This window comes from Artemia sp. Qi Xiang Cuo, chromosome 10 (genome assembly GCF_049724085.1).
Source record: "Artemia sp. Qi Xiang Cuo chromosome 10, ASM4972408v1, whole genome shotgun sequence".
Classification (NCBI taxonomy): Eukaryota; Metazoa; Arthropoda; class Branchiopoda; order Anostraca; family Artemiidae; genus Artemia; species Artemia sp. Qi Xiang Cuo.
The window spans coordinates 12,223,817-12,239,550 of NC_142803.1; the positions used below are offsets into that span (position 1 = coordinate 12,223,817).

General features: G+C 32.9%; 1 protein-coding gene across 2 annotated transcripts in view; it reads right to left on the reverse strand.

The window, feature by feature from the left end:
- tefu (Serine/threonine-protein kinase tefu) overlaps nt 1-15,734 on the reverse strand; it is a 75,574-nt gene that overhangs the window by 16,340 nt on the left and 43,500 nt on the right. For both annotated transcript variants that reach the window (XM_089095274.1, XM_089095276.1), the window contains exons 7-8: nt 10,591-10,814; nt 7,265-7,396 (exon numbers count right to left, since the gene is read on the reverse strand). In XM_089095274.1, coding sequence (XP_088951400.1) covers nt 7,265-7,396; nt 10,591-10,814 — 356 coding nt within the window. The remainder of the gene's footprint in view (nt 1-7,264; nt 7,397-10,590; nt 10,815-15,734) is intronic.

Genomic DNA, 15,734 nt, shown 5'->3' on the forward strand with positions numbered 1-15,734 from the left:
AAACTTAAAACGAACAGAAATTAAATATACAATCAATGTAAACAAACATACAATAGACATTAATGTGAACTAATAAATAAATCTTAAAACGAGTGAAACTTAAATTGAATATGCAAATTAAGCTTGAAACAATCAAAAATCAACACAAACAAGAGTTTGGGTATGACCTTCTCTCACTGTAAAAGTCTAAAACCTACTGCGTCATTGGCGCTTTACTGAAAACTATATGCGTCTTGAACAGTCTTAGAAATTATAAAAAGCAACAAATAGAATATTTGATTTATAATGTTATTAATTTTTGAAAGATCCATCAGCTCAAGAATTTATTTCATTGTAATTGTATTTTTATTTTCAATGCTGTAAGATCTGGAAAAGAATAAATTTGGAATATAATCCGTTTTCATTTAATCGCCAATGAAGCAGTAAGCTTTTGGTTTTTATTTACAGTTAGGAAAGGAGGCAGTATCCAATCACTTGTTTGTAGGAAAACTATATTCGTCTTTACCAACTTTAAAAAGAGCTACTAAATTAAACTGAATATTTGATGTATAATGATATTAATTGCTGAAAGCTCATCAGTTAAAAATGTTACTATAATTTTAATGTTTATTTTCAGAGATAAGTACAAAAGAAAATATTTGTCACAAAATTGGTTTTCAGTAGTTTGTTTAGTGCTTTTCCACAGTAAGTCTAGACCATTCCACAGACCATTAAGTCTAAAACTTTCTGGTGTTTACCGGGGGGGGGGGGGGATTTTAAGTGAAAAAAGTTAGACATACGAAAAATACGCTTATGTTTTGAAAACCTGGTAAATCTTCTTTAGAAATATAGTTATTTCTAGAACGCCAAGGATATCGATGCATGATAAAAATCTTAGAAATTAGAAAATTAGAAATCTAAGAAATTATTTCCTAGTGTGCAGTTAATTTTTCATAAAGAAGAGCGCATATTTTCTTGATAGTTTATAAAAAATAGGAACTATAATGGATGAATTAGGAAGATTTATCCTATAAACCCTTATAATCCTTTCGTGATGAAAGGCTTGAGCGCTAAATAGTATCCGTGAGAAGGAAACCTGGCATAACTTTTTCATTGTTGTTTAAAAATTATTGTTTTAACTTCTTGATGATATTCTATCATCCTAGGGCAGACCTAAGGCAAATAGTCATATAGTAAGGGTAGTTTAGGTAGTCTATCAGTTCTGTGATCCATTTGAAGGCAATTGGAGACCAAAATAATTAAAAGATTTATGACCGATCGGGTCCACAGGATTTGCAAGCGAATGGGCGACTGAGATTTCTAATTAGCTACGTTTCTAATTAAAAACAGGCAAAGATTAATTAAAAAAACAGAGTTTTCTGAGGGAAGTAAAGAGTGAAGTTGGAACTTAAAAGGAACAAAAATTATTACTTCACAGTCTATCAAACAGTTCATGGTACTGAACTGTAAGTAAGGAGCGACCAGGCTCAGTAGTAACCAAAACTCTAAAAAACGGAATTTTAATACCAATAGATACATCACAAGAATCAGATTTTTATGCTTATTTCAAACATATAAGTTTCAGTCTTACCCAGCAAAAGTTACGTGTCTGAGAAAATTTGCATTCTTTTCGGAAAAACAGGAAAACACCCCCTAAAAGTCATAGAACCTTAATGAAAATCACACCATCAGATTCAGCGTATCAGAGAACCCTACAGTAGAGGTTATTGTGTGCAGAAATTATTCCGTATATGAAAGGGACTGTCCCCTCCTCAATGCCTCGCTCTTTACACTAAAGTTTAACTCTTCTCACAACTCTATTTTTTAAAACAATAAAAAACTTTAGCGTAATGAGCGAGGCATTGAGGAGGGGACATCCCCTTTCATATACGGAATAATTTCTATTCGTTTTAAGTTTTAATGTCGCTCCTTACTTTCAGTTAAAAAAAACTTGTCTTTTTTATCTAATCTAACATATATCAATAAAACGAGAACAAATAAAGAACAGCTGATGATATTTCCTCAATTTGTAGGATTATGAAAACGCGCGCTTAATGAAAAACCAAAAAAAAGAAAAAAAAAGAAAAAAAAATACTGATTTATGAGTCAAAAGTGAGTACGTAACGTCGCAACAACAAATTGTCGCAATCAACAACAACAACAATTAAAATTATCTTAAAAACTTATTATAGCTGGTCTCACCAGTTATAATATTAATAGTGAGTAATATATAACTTTAAATTGTAAAGAAAAAAAAAATACTGATTTATGAGTCAAAAGTGAGTACGTAACGTCACAACAACAAACTAATCTAAAATGCTTTTCATAGTCTTACATCAGTTGTGATACCAGTTACTTTCAGTATAAAATTAAAATTATCTTAAAAACTTATTATAGCTGGTCTCACCAGTTATAATATTAATAGTGAGTAATATATAACTTTAAATTGTAAAGAAAAAAAAAATACTGATTTATGAGTCAAAAGTGAGTACGTAACGTCACAACAACAAACTAATTTATAACGCTTTTCATAGTCTTACAGCAGCACTAATTTTCAGTATAAAATTAAAATTATCTTAAAAACTTATTATAGCTGGTCTCACCAGTTATAATATTAATAGTGAGTAATATATAACTTTAAATTGTAAAAACGAAAATTACTGATTTATGAGTCAAAAGTGAGCATGTAACGTCACAACAACAAACTAATCTATAACGCTTTTCATAGTCTTACAGCAGAGCTAATTTTCAGTATAAAATTAAAATTATCTTAAAAACTTATTATAGCTGGTCTCACAAGTTATAATATTAATAGTGATTTATATATAACTTTAAATTGTAAAAAAAAATATACTGATTTATGAGTCAAAAGTGAGTATGTAACGTCACAACAACAAACTAATCTATAACGCTTTTCATAGTCTTACAGCAGCACTAATTTTCAGTATAAAATTAAAATTATCTTAAAAACTTATTATAGCTGGTCTCACCAGTTATAATATTAATAGTGATTTATATATAACTTTAAATTGTAAAAAAAATATACTGATTTATGAGTCAAAAGTGAGTACGTAGCGTCAAACAACAAACTAATCTAAAATGCTTTTCATAGTCTTACATCAGTTGTGATACCAGTTACTTTCAGTATAAAATTAAAATTATCTTAAAAACTTATTATAGCTGGTCTCACCAGTTATAATATTAATAGTGAGTAATATATAACTTTAAATTGTAAAAAAAATTTACTGATTTATGAGTCAAAAGTGAGTATGTAACGTCACAACAACAAACTAATCTATAACGCTTTTCATAGTCTTACAGCAGCACTAATTTTCAATATAAAATTAAAATTATCTTAAAAACTTATTATAGCTGGTCTCACAAGTTATAATATTAATAGTGATTTATATATAACTTTAAATTGTAAAAAAAAATATACTGATTTATGAGTCAAAAGTGAGTACGTAGCGTCAAACAACAAACTAATCTAAAATGCTTTTCATAGTCTTACATCAGTTGTGATACCAGTTACTTTCAGTATAAAATTAAAATTATCTTAAAAACTTATTATAGCTGGTCTCACCAGTTATAATATTAATAGTGATTTATATATAACTTTAAATTGTAAAAAAAATATACTGATTTATGAGTCAAAAGTGAGTATGTAACGTCACAACAACAAACTAATCTATAACGCTTTTCATAGTCTTACAGCAGCACTAATTTTCAGTATAAAATTAAAATTATCTTAAAAACTTATTATGGCTGGTCTCACCAGTTATAATATTAATAGTGAGTAATATATAACTTTAAATTGTAAAAAAAAATACTGATTTATGAGTCAAAAGTGAGTACGTAACGTCACAACAACAAACTAATTTATAACGCTTTTCATAGTCTTACAGCAGCACTAATTTTCAGTATAAAATTAAAATTATCTTAAAAACTTATTATAGCTGGTCTCACCAGTTATAAGTTATATATAATAATTAATATATAACTTTAAATTGTAAAAAAAAGACGCTTTAGTATTACTTGAAATGAAGAACAGATAAATCATAACATGAACTCTGGAAATCCATTCTCTCTATATAATGGAGAATTTCAAGTTATGATGCAACTTCTAGAGCTAGTCTATAGTCCAAATACTATTAATATGGCTTCACCCCGAACTCGATTATAAAATACTCACAAAATGTCCCTAAAATGCTTTATTTTTGTATTGTAAAATGTGTTCTTATGGTTTACTTTTACAGTACCAAAACTCCTATATTGGTTTATGTTTTCAGTAAAGCGCTAGTTTTATATTATCCTGTAAATATAAGAAAATATCATCAGTTGGTTTATTTGTACTAGTTTTATTGATATATCTTAGATAGACAGTGAAGTAAAATTTTTCTTTTGGTTTTAAGTTCCAACTTCGCTCTTTACTTCCCTAAAAAAAAAACATGTGCATTATTTGAAAAAAAGTAAGGAAGAATAAAATGTATTTGACAGCACACTACTTAAAGTTGCAGTTCTGCAAAAACCTGAAAGATTTAGATTTAATATCTGAAGAATCTCTAAAAGATTTAAAATGCTGCGAATATTGAAAAACGTGAAAAATTTCGACTTTAGTACTTGGTTTTAAATAGACATAATTATACTTAAGCTTTTAAGTTATCATTTGATTATGTCTATCATAAAAAGGAAAAAGAATACTAGAAAAGAATTTATCACAAACTTTATAGAAAACCTTTAGATACTACTTGTATTTTTCAGGATTAATAATCACATCCTTTTGATGAGTCAAATTCACAGGCAAGTCCTATTTCTAAAAATTTGTAGCCATGGCTCAGGCAAAAACGAATGAATGTATTTTGCAAGAAAATAGGACAAAGTGTGATTAAAAATTAAACTGTTCAGGCGATTTATAATAAATATCTAAGGGGCACTTTCACAGGCACACAACATTTTTTGCCAACATCTGGTTTGTGCGATTTTTAGACTTTGCTTTTATGCGTCATTACAAAAACAAGAACAGATTATAGCATGTCTATTCATTATAGTAGTTATAAGCAAGCAAGAGCATGCCAACGCATAAAAAGAAAAAAACATATATTCAACATTAAAATATTCAATATTGAAAAATATATAATAAAAATAATTCCTAACTAATTCCTTTTTTGGATATATTTCATGTTTTGTCATAGTTTAACAGTTACCTTATCCAGTAGTAGGAGTAATATCAAGGAATTAATTGCGCCATCCTAATTTCTGGGGGTCAATTCACAAAAACATCGGGGGGGGGGGGGTGCTCTTTCCAAAAGTTAGTATTATTAAACCTAGAAATTATTTTGTTTAATCGACGTCTTTTTAAAGACGTATCAAAACAGGTACCTCCAACGAAATTAACATAAAAAAGTATATTTCAAATCTAGAAGCCCCTCCCACTTCTCTTCCCCTTCTCTCAGTTGATGTGCCTATCTAGGTTTCAAATAATGGATCTAAGTTTTTGCTTCTTTAATTTCTTATTTACCTGATCTATGATCAACTGATCAATTCTGTGCTCCTAGGGTTTGAAAGAACAAATCCAGATTTTAGTTATTTATCAAGGATCTGGAATTCCTCTGATAGTTCTAAAAATGATCTAAATATGAATGCTTTTAGATATAATTTAAAGGATATTATTTATTTAAATTATCATTTAAAGTTTATTTATTATTATAATCTTTTTTAAAATTCTTTCGGTTTGTCTAAAAAGTTTGTGTTACCTGGGAACACGCATGCGCCAAAATTAATTTATCCGTCTTTTGTTTTGTAGTCCTGGGGGGGGGGGGGGTATTCAGAACAATGATATGCGTTTGTACAGAAAGGAAGAAAGAATTTTTCCATCGTATTGGATATTAGGGTCTATACTACTGAGGCCTATATTCCTGTATTTGTTAACATTCCTTTTCTTTCGTTGCTATACAAGTTTGATTAGATAAGGAAATGTGAAAAATCCGAGGATATTAAAGATCAACTATTGAAGAAAATCCGAAGAGCAATTGAGAAACAAAAAATCGTGACGAAGAAAAAAAAGAAGACAATCACAGCCAGTGGATAAAAGTACAATGCAGATATTTCGGTCGACATCTCCGTTCAATCGTTGTAGCGTGGAAGGAATTCTTCATACTTTTATTGACACTTGATGCACCTTACCCTTAGAGGGTATCCGTGTTCGATTCCCACTGACGGCAATTTTTCCACAATTTTTTCCTTTTATTTTTAAAAGATAATAAGCTACTTAAAAAGCTGAATGTTCCAAAATAAGTGAAAGAGTGAAATAATAACGACAAAGAAAAAACGAGGAAACAGAAAAGTAACCCCGTGGCTAAAATAGGTCAATAGCCATTCTTAAACTAAGCAAACTTTACGTGTTGGCAAAGTGAAAGCTAAATAATAAAAGCAATATGAAAGACCAGAGAGTTACTATACGAGACGATTTTAGACATATTTACATAGTGCCATGGTTTTAAATGCCAAAGTATTGGATCTTGCCTTTTTTAACATTCTTTTTCTTTTGATTGCTATACAAGTTTGATTACCTTTTAAAATACCAAGGACAGCGAAACAAAAACAATTTTGCTTCCTAATAAAAATAAAAAATACCAAGGACAACAAAATAAAAATCATTTTTGCTTCCTGAACCCATCTTAGGTCTATTCAAACTAGAAAACATTGATTTTCTAAGATATTTCTTTTGGATCTTTCAAAATTAAGAAGTTAGGGCAGTACTATATATTCGTCAGTGTTGCCAAGTTGAATCGCAAAAATAAATAAGCAAAACTAATTACTTAAATTTTGTCATTGAAAATCAAATACTAACAACCTGTATATTTCCGAAGACAACTACACTTTCAAAAGAAAACCTACAACTTCTTAAGCTCTTTGGTAATTTACACTTTTAGCTTATTTTCCGCTGATTTTCCATTTACTCTTCTTTTCTTTATTTGGCACATGCTGATACAGAAGACTACCAAACTGAATATGGAGGTCTTTTTCATCGAAAACAGAAGTTCTGTTTTTTTTAGCATATATACAATTGTGAAATTTCCACGTAACCAATTTAAACAATTAGATTTCATTTTCACTGTCCTTTGTATTTCAAAGAAGGCATTGTTTGAGAAGCAATTATTTACCATATTAGGTCTTTGGATTACACCCTAGGAAACCCCTGATCTGGGTAACGAAACCCGGATAAGCGGGATTCCAGCTCCCATCAGCCTTCAATACTTAAAATTGACCATATTTAGGAGCTTACTTTTTCCATAGCTTGGCTTTGGGCCAAGTCTTTTGGATAGTATAGAGGATGAGCACTTTGGAGCCAATCTCCCATCATTTGGGTGTTGTTTACCCATTCAATAACTCCAGATTGGGATGAGAGAGGAACAACCTACAAATATCAGACAAATAAGCAGAAAAATTTGAACAAACTATAATACAAAATAAATAAATTTTGAACAAAATAAATAAGGCCCTTGAAATTAGAAGTTTAGAAACAATAGAAAAAATAAGCCAAAGAAGTAGAAGTAAATAAATAGAGCTTAATGAAAAAGAAATACAAGTTTATAAATCGAATAATATGAAATACAACCCAAAAAAGGAACAAATAACTGGAAGTTTATAGATAGAACATTTACAAATTGATGTAGAAGTTTCAAATTAATAACCTGTAGATAAGCTGACAAAGAAAAGACAAAAAAAAACATGAAGTAATAGGAATATGATCCTAGAGTTTTAAGAAATAGAAGCTTTAATTACAAATTTAGAAAAAGAAACTTCTGAAATAGAACCCAAAAATGAAACGAATAGGTAAGCAGAAGAATTAGAATTTAACAAAATCAAATTATAAGAGACATAAGTTTAAACTAGAAGTTTAGAAATATAAAATACACCTCATAAAGGAAACAAACGAACATTTTGAAAATTATAGGTATGTAAATGGAACTTTACAAAATAGAAATACAAGTTTATCAACAGACATTGTGTAACATAACCCCAAAAAGAAACAAATCAATTAGCAGAACAAGTTAAAGCAAATAAATAGAACTGTATGCAAGAGGAATAGAACGTAAAATCAGAAAAAAAAATTATGATTTAGAGGCCACAAGGGAAACAAAAATCTAGGCAGAAGAGTAAAAAATGTATAAATGGGATGAAATCAAAAATAAGAAAACTGTATTTTCTCAACCGTGGCGCAACAAAAACTTCCTTGAGGAAAGCTTCCTTGAGGTTCCTTGTCCCTCCAAGGAGAGACAAAGGATTTTGTATAATTTGTCCTGAGTTTCTACTCTCCTGTGAAATTGATGCTCAAAAACTTACATATGAGACTCTGAATTATATGACCTTCTGAAAAAAAAACACAAGATAAATTGTATAAGATAAATTGATAAGAAAGAGCCAAAATGTGACATCTCTAAAAAAAATAAATAAATAAAAAAAACAAGAATCAAGAAAGCTTGAAGCCCTGGGAATACAATTTGTTGGATAAAATTAAATCGATAAGACCTCCGTATAAATTCAGGGATACTTACGTATTATACCAACCACATTGTTGTTCTTGATCTGCTTAAAACCGGTTTATCAGGGGGCACTCGGAGAAAGTCATCTTAGCTTGATTGATATAAACCACTATACAGGTATATTTCAATTAGATATTTAATATATAGAGTTGGTTAGGTTTGGTATTTAATATAATGCATTCTGGGCGGCCTGTTTCCCAAAAATCTGTGGTAGTTTCAATAATTATGTAACAAAAGTCTTATATTTTGATCATATCTTCGTATATTTCATTGGGATTAACCTAACTTCACTTCTTGAGTGTGGTTGGTATAATACGTAAGTACCAATTTAGGAAATAAACGTTCAAATAAGCCATAATTTGGAACATTCGGCAATCTACTCTGGAGCCTGCTTCGGGCATCACTACTACCTCAAGGAAAGACCATAAGAATAGGAATGATAGAAGGTGGATTTATCCCCTTTTTCGTCATTTACTTGAGCATGAAGGATCTAGGGAAACCTAAGTTTAATATGATCTCCAACGGTTTGTCACAGAGTCCTTGAATAGCTTCTGATCAATCAAAAAGGACAGCCATAGCAAAACAACCAGTTTGAGTAAAGTACTTACATCAGTTTTCAACTCTTGGAGTCTCTGGATATCACCACTTGTAGAGACACCTGGTGAATATCGGTCAACATAACTAACTACTACTACTATTACTAGCAACGTCTAAAACGGTCTGTTTCCACAGAGCCCTAATATAGCCTTGATTCTTATTAATGGATTTTACCCCAGATTTCGTCCGAATTGCCAACATCAATATTAAAAATCACTACTTTTACTAAAACAATCCATAAACCTCCAACAAATAGCGGTAATTGCTCTTACTTAGTATTTATGGATTTCACCAATTGTGCGACACCAGGTGAACACTGGTCAACATAACTAACTACTAATAATTGCAACGTCTAAAACGGTCTTTTCCCAAAAAAGATAGCATTGATTCTTCTTAATGGATTTTACCCCATATTTGGTCCAGATAAGTGATTTTCAACGTGGGGCGCAGGCCTCATAGGTGGAGCACGGCAATATTTTGGCAGGTCATGGGCAGGACGTGCACCCTTCGGCTGACTATATTTCAGACTCTTAATTTTGAAGAAAAAAAAGTCATGTGAATGATGTCACATACATTATGCATTTAAAGAGCAAAATAGATACATAATAGTATTGTAATGACGTAATGACGTGTATTGTATAGTATTGTAATGACGTAATGACGTGTATTGTATAGTATTGTAATGACGTGTATATTCACACAATATTTTTATTAGTATAAAATATGCCAAGAGGACAACCCCCAAAAAATATACAAAGTTAATAGCCTTTTAAGCTTCCTTTATGTGAATACAAGGAGCATTTTGAATAAAAAAATTAAATATCACGAGAAGGATACCAGGATTTTAGAAATGCCTAGGTGGGGTACTTAAGAACTTATTCTACCTTTATTAGACCGGTTTCGGAGTAAGCTGACCAAGTACGGTATTATAGTTTAACTGTGGAACAATTTAAGTGTACTGAAAAAAACAACAACAGAAACTTTCTCTTGTTATTATTTACCATAGCCCAAAATTCCATGTGCTGAACTGTTGGTTGAATTTGAACTACTTTTTTCGAGAAAAGAAGGCTGAATCTGTGTATGGATTTTGGGAGAGGAAATGCCAAGATAGCCATGTACTCCGTGGTATCCTATCATCAGAATTTATCTCTAAACGACCTCCAAGGGAGGTTGCGAGGCTCAATTCCGATGCTCACGGAAATAGACGCAAAACATGTACGGAACAAATGAACGTTGGCCCTGACTTCATATGCATGAACAACGTTACCTTTTATTAGACTGTTTTGTTTTTTCATTTTTTTACTTATTTGTCATATTTGCTGATTGTATTTATTGTATTAGACAGTTTACTCCAAGACAACCACTGGTCCAGAATGTCTTCCAATGTATTAAGCATCGCTGCTTCTACTAGCACCATCTAAAACCCTATTTCTTTTAAAAAGAAAAACATAGCACTGAACTTTCTTACTTTATAAGTACGGATTTTAAGTCGTCTTTCTCTTGCCTCTCTGTTTTGCTCCAGGCAGGAGTTCACGAAAGTAAAAACCTGTTCCATAACTGCATCCTGTCTCGTATCATCATTGCCTTTCAGTAGCTCATAGCGCCGTTTCCCCTCTGTATTAATAACTTCTAATCGTTTGGGAGCATTCATACCACCAACATTGTCAATACGTGGGGAGTAGCTGCTAATTCCTGATATAAGAAAACACATTTTTTTAATAAGAAAATCATTTAAGAATAAGACTTTTTCTATTGGAGCCCAATGAATTCCCAAGGGAATTTATTACGGGGGAGAGAGCAAGCCCCCGCACCCGATTGAATATGAACGGGGTTTATTACACCTTTCTATAAAAGAAAATCGCGTTTAAAAAGCAGTAAAAGAATTATAATACAAGTCTTACAAACAAACAAACAAAATTTATATTTACCGACGAAAACAATGAATAATTCAACTAACCGTTTAATAATAATTTTCTATTGATAGGGTATAAAATTATTAAGTAATGTAATAAACAATAATTAAAGAATATAATTAATAGATGGGTTATCTTTTTTTGGTACATCAAACATTTTTCACTGTAATGATGTTTGGTCAAATAAGTTTTCTTTCAGCCTTCATCCTTTTTGTGTTCTGCAGAATTCAGCTATACGGATTTTAGGTCGTATCCCCACTAGTGTTTCAGTCAGAGAATCGTATGAAAAAGTCAGACCGGTACCCGTGTTGGGTTTGTTTTCTTACTGGTACCTTGTTTCTGGTACCTTGTTTCTTTGTAGTACCTTCATTTGAATTAAAATCAAGTTGCCATCAAGCCATGGCAAATTGGAGAAAAAGCCAAGACATATACTTTGAGTGAGAGGCAAAGCTGGCATAAGCCTTTTTCAGGATTGTATAAAAATGATGTGATTTTCAATTGTGAAAATGACAAAGGAGTTGTAAAACACCTTTAGTCCTCAGTTTTATAGATTATGAGCAAGCGTTCGATTCTGTTGGTAGAAGAGCTTTAGTAAAGGTTTTATCCTTGTATGGTATACCAGACAAATCAAGGAGGCACACTTGAGCCTCTTTAAAGAGGCGACCCACCACAATGTTAAGCGATTTCCGGTCTTAGCGGTCGCAGAGACGGCGGTGATCGCATTTTGTAGCCTAAGCTCAAACTAAAAAACATGCAAAATTTCACCCCCTCCGACTTTATCTTCATGGGGGAAAGTGGATCGGAAGTTTCGACCCTCCCACCACAGCCCCCTTTAACGTTGTCCGATCGGGCTGAAATTTAGAGAATAAGCTTTCCTAGGGCCTGGGAGCTTATCCTCAAAATTTCAGCTCAATCTGATCACTCCTTCCCTGCTTTCTAAAAACCAAATATAGCCACTTAATGTTCATCAAATTATTTTTTTTGTTAGCCACGCCTACAGGCCACAGTTGGCAACGGATCCGGGTGAATGAGGACTCATTCGAAGCGGAATTCGACCTGTTAGGGCCTTTTGATATTTTCAGACCGAAAAAATTATCCCCCAAATTTACATTTACGAAAAACCTCGTTTTCCCATAAGAGCCCTTGTTAATTTTTGAAATTCCTAAAAGCATAGTATTTCATTATCAAATTAGATCAAAATAGTCCTCTTAACCTTACAAGATCGACTGCTAGCTTCCAAAAATTCCAGCTCTTTCCCATAATTTTTTTTTGTCGAAAAACGAAAATCTTACTTTCTATTTGCTTGCGTCGAAAATAGATTGCAGAGACTAAAAATACATTATCAACAGCCTGATGGTACAGTGGTCACTATTGTTGCCTGTCATGCGGAAGACCCAGGTTCGATTCTCCGTAGGAATAAATTTTTTATATATAGAATTAAAAGTAGTATCTCTCAAATTTAAAGTTTAAAAAAGAAACTCAGTTTCTTTTTTAAATCCAATCTATTGAATACTTCGGCTCAACAGGCGTCTCCAGAAAAATATCGCAGTCGGCCTTCAGCTTACAGGTAAGTCTCCACTGCTTTGATAACATGCCGTATAACCGCATGCTCGAAGAAAAGTTGAAAAAAGAAAATCTTACTGTGCATTTGATTTGAGTATTCAGGAATTAAAAGCCTTAACAAAAGAATCATCAAAAGCGGGGGGTTTGGGGGGGGGGGCGGCAGCCCCCCCCCCACTTTAACTCCTGACAAGATCAGCTAACAGTTAGTCAAGCAATAATAAGTAATAAACTGTACAAAAACGTGCAGAAATTATTTGAAAAAAACTATGTTTTCTAAAGAGGGGTTCGAACCTTAAAACGTACAGGGATTAGGAGGTACAGTTGGGGGACTGCTGCCCCCCAAACCCCCCGCTTTTGTAAGGTTTTTTAAGTCCTGTATCCTGCAATCAGTTGGTCGTACCAAGTTCATCACATTATAGATTGTTATCGGTTAGGGAAAAATCTCCTGTAAAAAATCCAGCAAACAGGATCAGAACTCTTTCTAATCAAAGAGATGCAATAGGATGTTCTTATGGTAAAAAATTCAAGCAGACTTCGTTCGTGTTGCAAAGCATTTCTTTGCAAGGGAAAAAACGGGAGTTTTGGGGGCGGAAGACCCCCAAAATAAAAACCTTAACAAAAGAGGCTGCAAAAGTGGGGGGTTTGGGGGCGGCAGCCCCCCAACTGTACCTCCTAATCCCTAGCCCCCCAACTGTACCTCCTAATCCCTGTACGTTTTAAGGTTCGAACTTGTGACTCAGCCTCTTTAACTCTTTAGAAAACGTAGTTTAAAAAAAAAAAATATACATTAAAGTGATTAGTGCTATGTACAAGAATAACACTACTGCGGTTAAGGTAGGAAATGAGGTTAGCAGCTGGTTTTGTATTAAATCAGGAGTTAAGCAGGGTTGTGTTCTATCCCCCTTTATATGGATTATTCTGATGGACTTTGTCTTAAGGAGCACAGGAAAGGCAATGGGAGACCACGGAATCAAATGGGGATTAAAAAGTCTCCTGGAATTAGATTATGCTGATGATTTAAGCATCCTACATGAAAGTGTGAGCAAAATGAATGAATTTTAAGAGATTTTGCGAGTTCAGGGTGCTAGAATAGTTTTGAAAGTTAAAGTCACCAAGGCTAGGAATAATTGAAGATGAAAAGGTGACGTTGGGTAACGAAAAGATTGATCAGGTGGTATTATTAGTAATACCGCCTTCACTTACCTTGGTAGTATTATTAGTAAAAACGGTGGGAGCAGTGAAGATGTTAAAAGTAGAATAGCCGAGACTCAGGGTATTTTTTCACAGTTAAAAAAAGTTTGGAAGAATAGGAAGATAAGTCTGCAAACCAAGATTAGAATATTAGAAGCTACAGTGATTACAGTGGTCATATATGGCTCTGAAGCATGGGCGCTCCGAAAAGTGGATGAAGATTTGCTAGATGTTTTCCAGAGAAATTGCTTACGGATTGTTCTGTTCTGTGTCAAACAGTAGACTGTGGGAAAAATGTGGTTCAATGCCGCTTTCTAGGGCTGTAATGAAAGAATGGTTGAGGTGGCTAGGGCACGTTGTGTGGATGAAGGGTGACAGATTTCCGAAGATAGTATTTTCGGCCAACCGTTTAGGGATAAACGGAAAGCAGATCGCCCTCGTCTGGGGTAGGAGGACGTCACAAAAAAAGATTGGGCATAAAGAAAGGCAATGGGAACTTCCTGGAAGAGTATAAAAAGGGAGGCTTTGAATAGATTGAGATGGAGGAGGAGCGTGCGTAGCTGTGTTGCCCTCAGGCGGCTTGATGTTGCGGTGAGCTGTTAGTACTAGTAGTATATTCACTTGTTGATAGATAGTCTATCATCCATCCATCCTAGGACAGAACTAATTTAGATAGTCATATAACTAAGGGATGATCAAGATTTTTGGTTGGCTCATGACGGTTTGTTTTGAATTAAGATCAGGTTGCCATTGATGGCAACTAAAAATAAAATGATTGCTTTGGAATGTCCCAGTTAATTACGAAGAATCAGCTAAAAAAGCGTTTAAAAAAGCAATTACTGGTGGACTTGGCTTGAATCTGGATTTTGAATATTCAGTGGTAGACAATAACCATGTAAGAAAATTTATCAAAGTGGAAGTTACAAGAAAAGAAGCTTTTCTAGTTGAGCCATGGCTAATTGGAGAAAAAGCCGACAGATAGTCTGAGTGAGAGGCAAAGCTGGAATAAATCTTTTACAGGATTGTACAAAAATGATGTCATTTTCACTTCTTTATAGATTGTCTATCATCCATTTATCCTAGGGAAAAAATAAGATAGAAAGTCATAGAAGTAAAAGATGATCAACACTTTTGGGTTGACTCATGACGGTTCGTTTTGAATTAAGATCAAGCCATGGCTAATTGGAGAAAAAAGGAAGACAGACAGTCTGAGTGAGAAGCAAAGCTGGAATAGTCTGAGTGAGAGGCAAAGCTGGCATAAGCCTTTTACAGTATTGTTTAAAAATGATGTCATTTTCACTTTTTGATTGATTGTCTATCATCCATCCATCCTAGGAAAAAACTAAGGTAGATAGTCCTAGAACTAAGGGATAATCGACATTTTTGGGTTGACTCATGACGGATTGTTTGGTTTGTTTTCTTACAGTAAAGTAGAGCTAATGAATCGGATTATGAATAGTCGCCTAGAAACTTGTTTTAAGATTATGTTACAAATAGGAAATCAGGTCCATAATTATTCAATTGTACAAGCTCAGAATGTCTGGACACCTATTGCTCCGTCGACATTATCAACTTTTTCTTCTCTCTCTTTTTCTTCTTTTTCTTCTCGGACCGAAGTTTTGGTTAGATGTACCCGATGTTATTAAACATATTAAATAATTATCTGAGCTTGCGATTCAAGGCAAAGGACTTCGGTTTACTATTTATGGCTAAAGGGATTACTTTCCAAATATATGCCAAAATATGCATTATACAAATGGGAAATAGTATTTTTTGTTACTTATGTTGTTAATTATCAATAAATACGGTTTTGTTAGTAATCCATAGAAAGAGATTAGACTCTAAAACAGACCTCACCACGTCTCTAGGAAGAGGTTGATCGTTACTTGTAGTATTTTCTTTGTTATTTCATTCTTGTCATTTTATTTTAATAATTTGTGTTCTC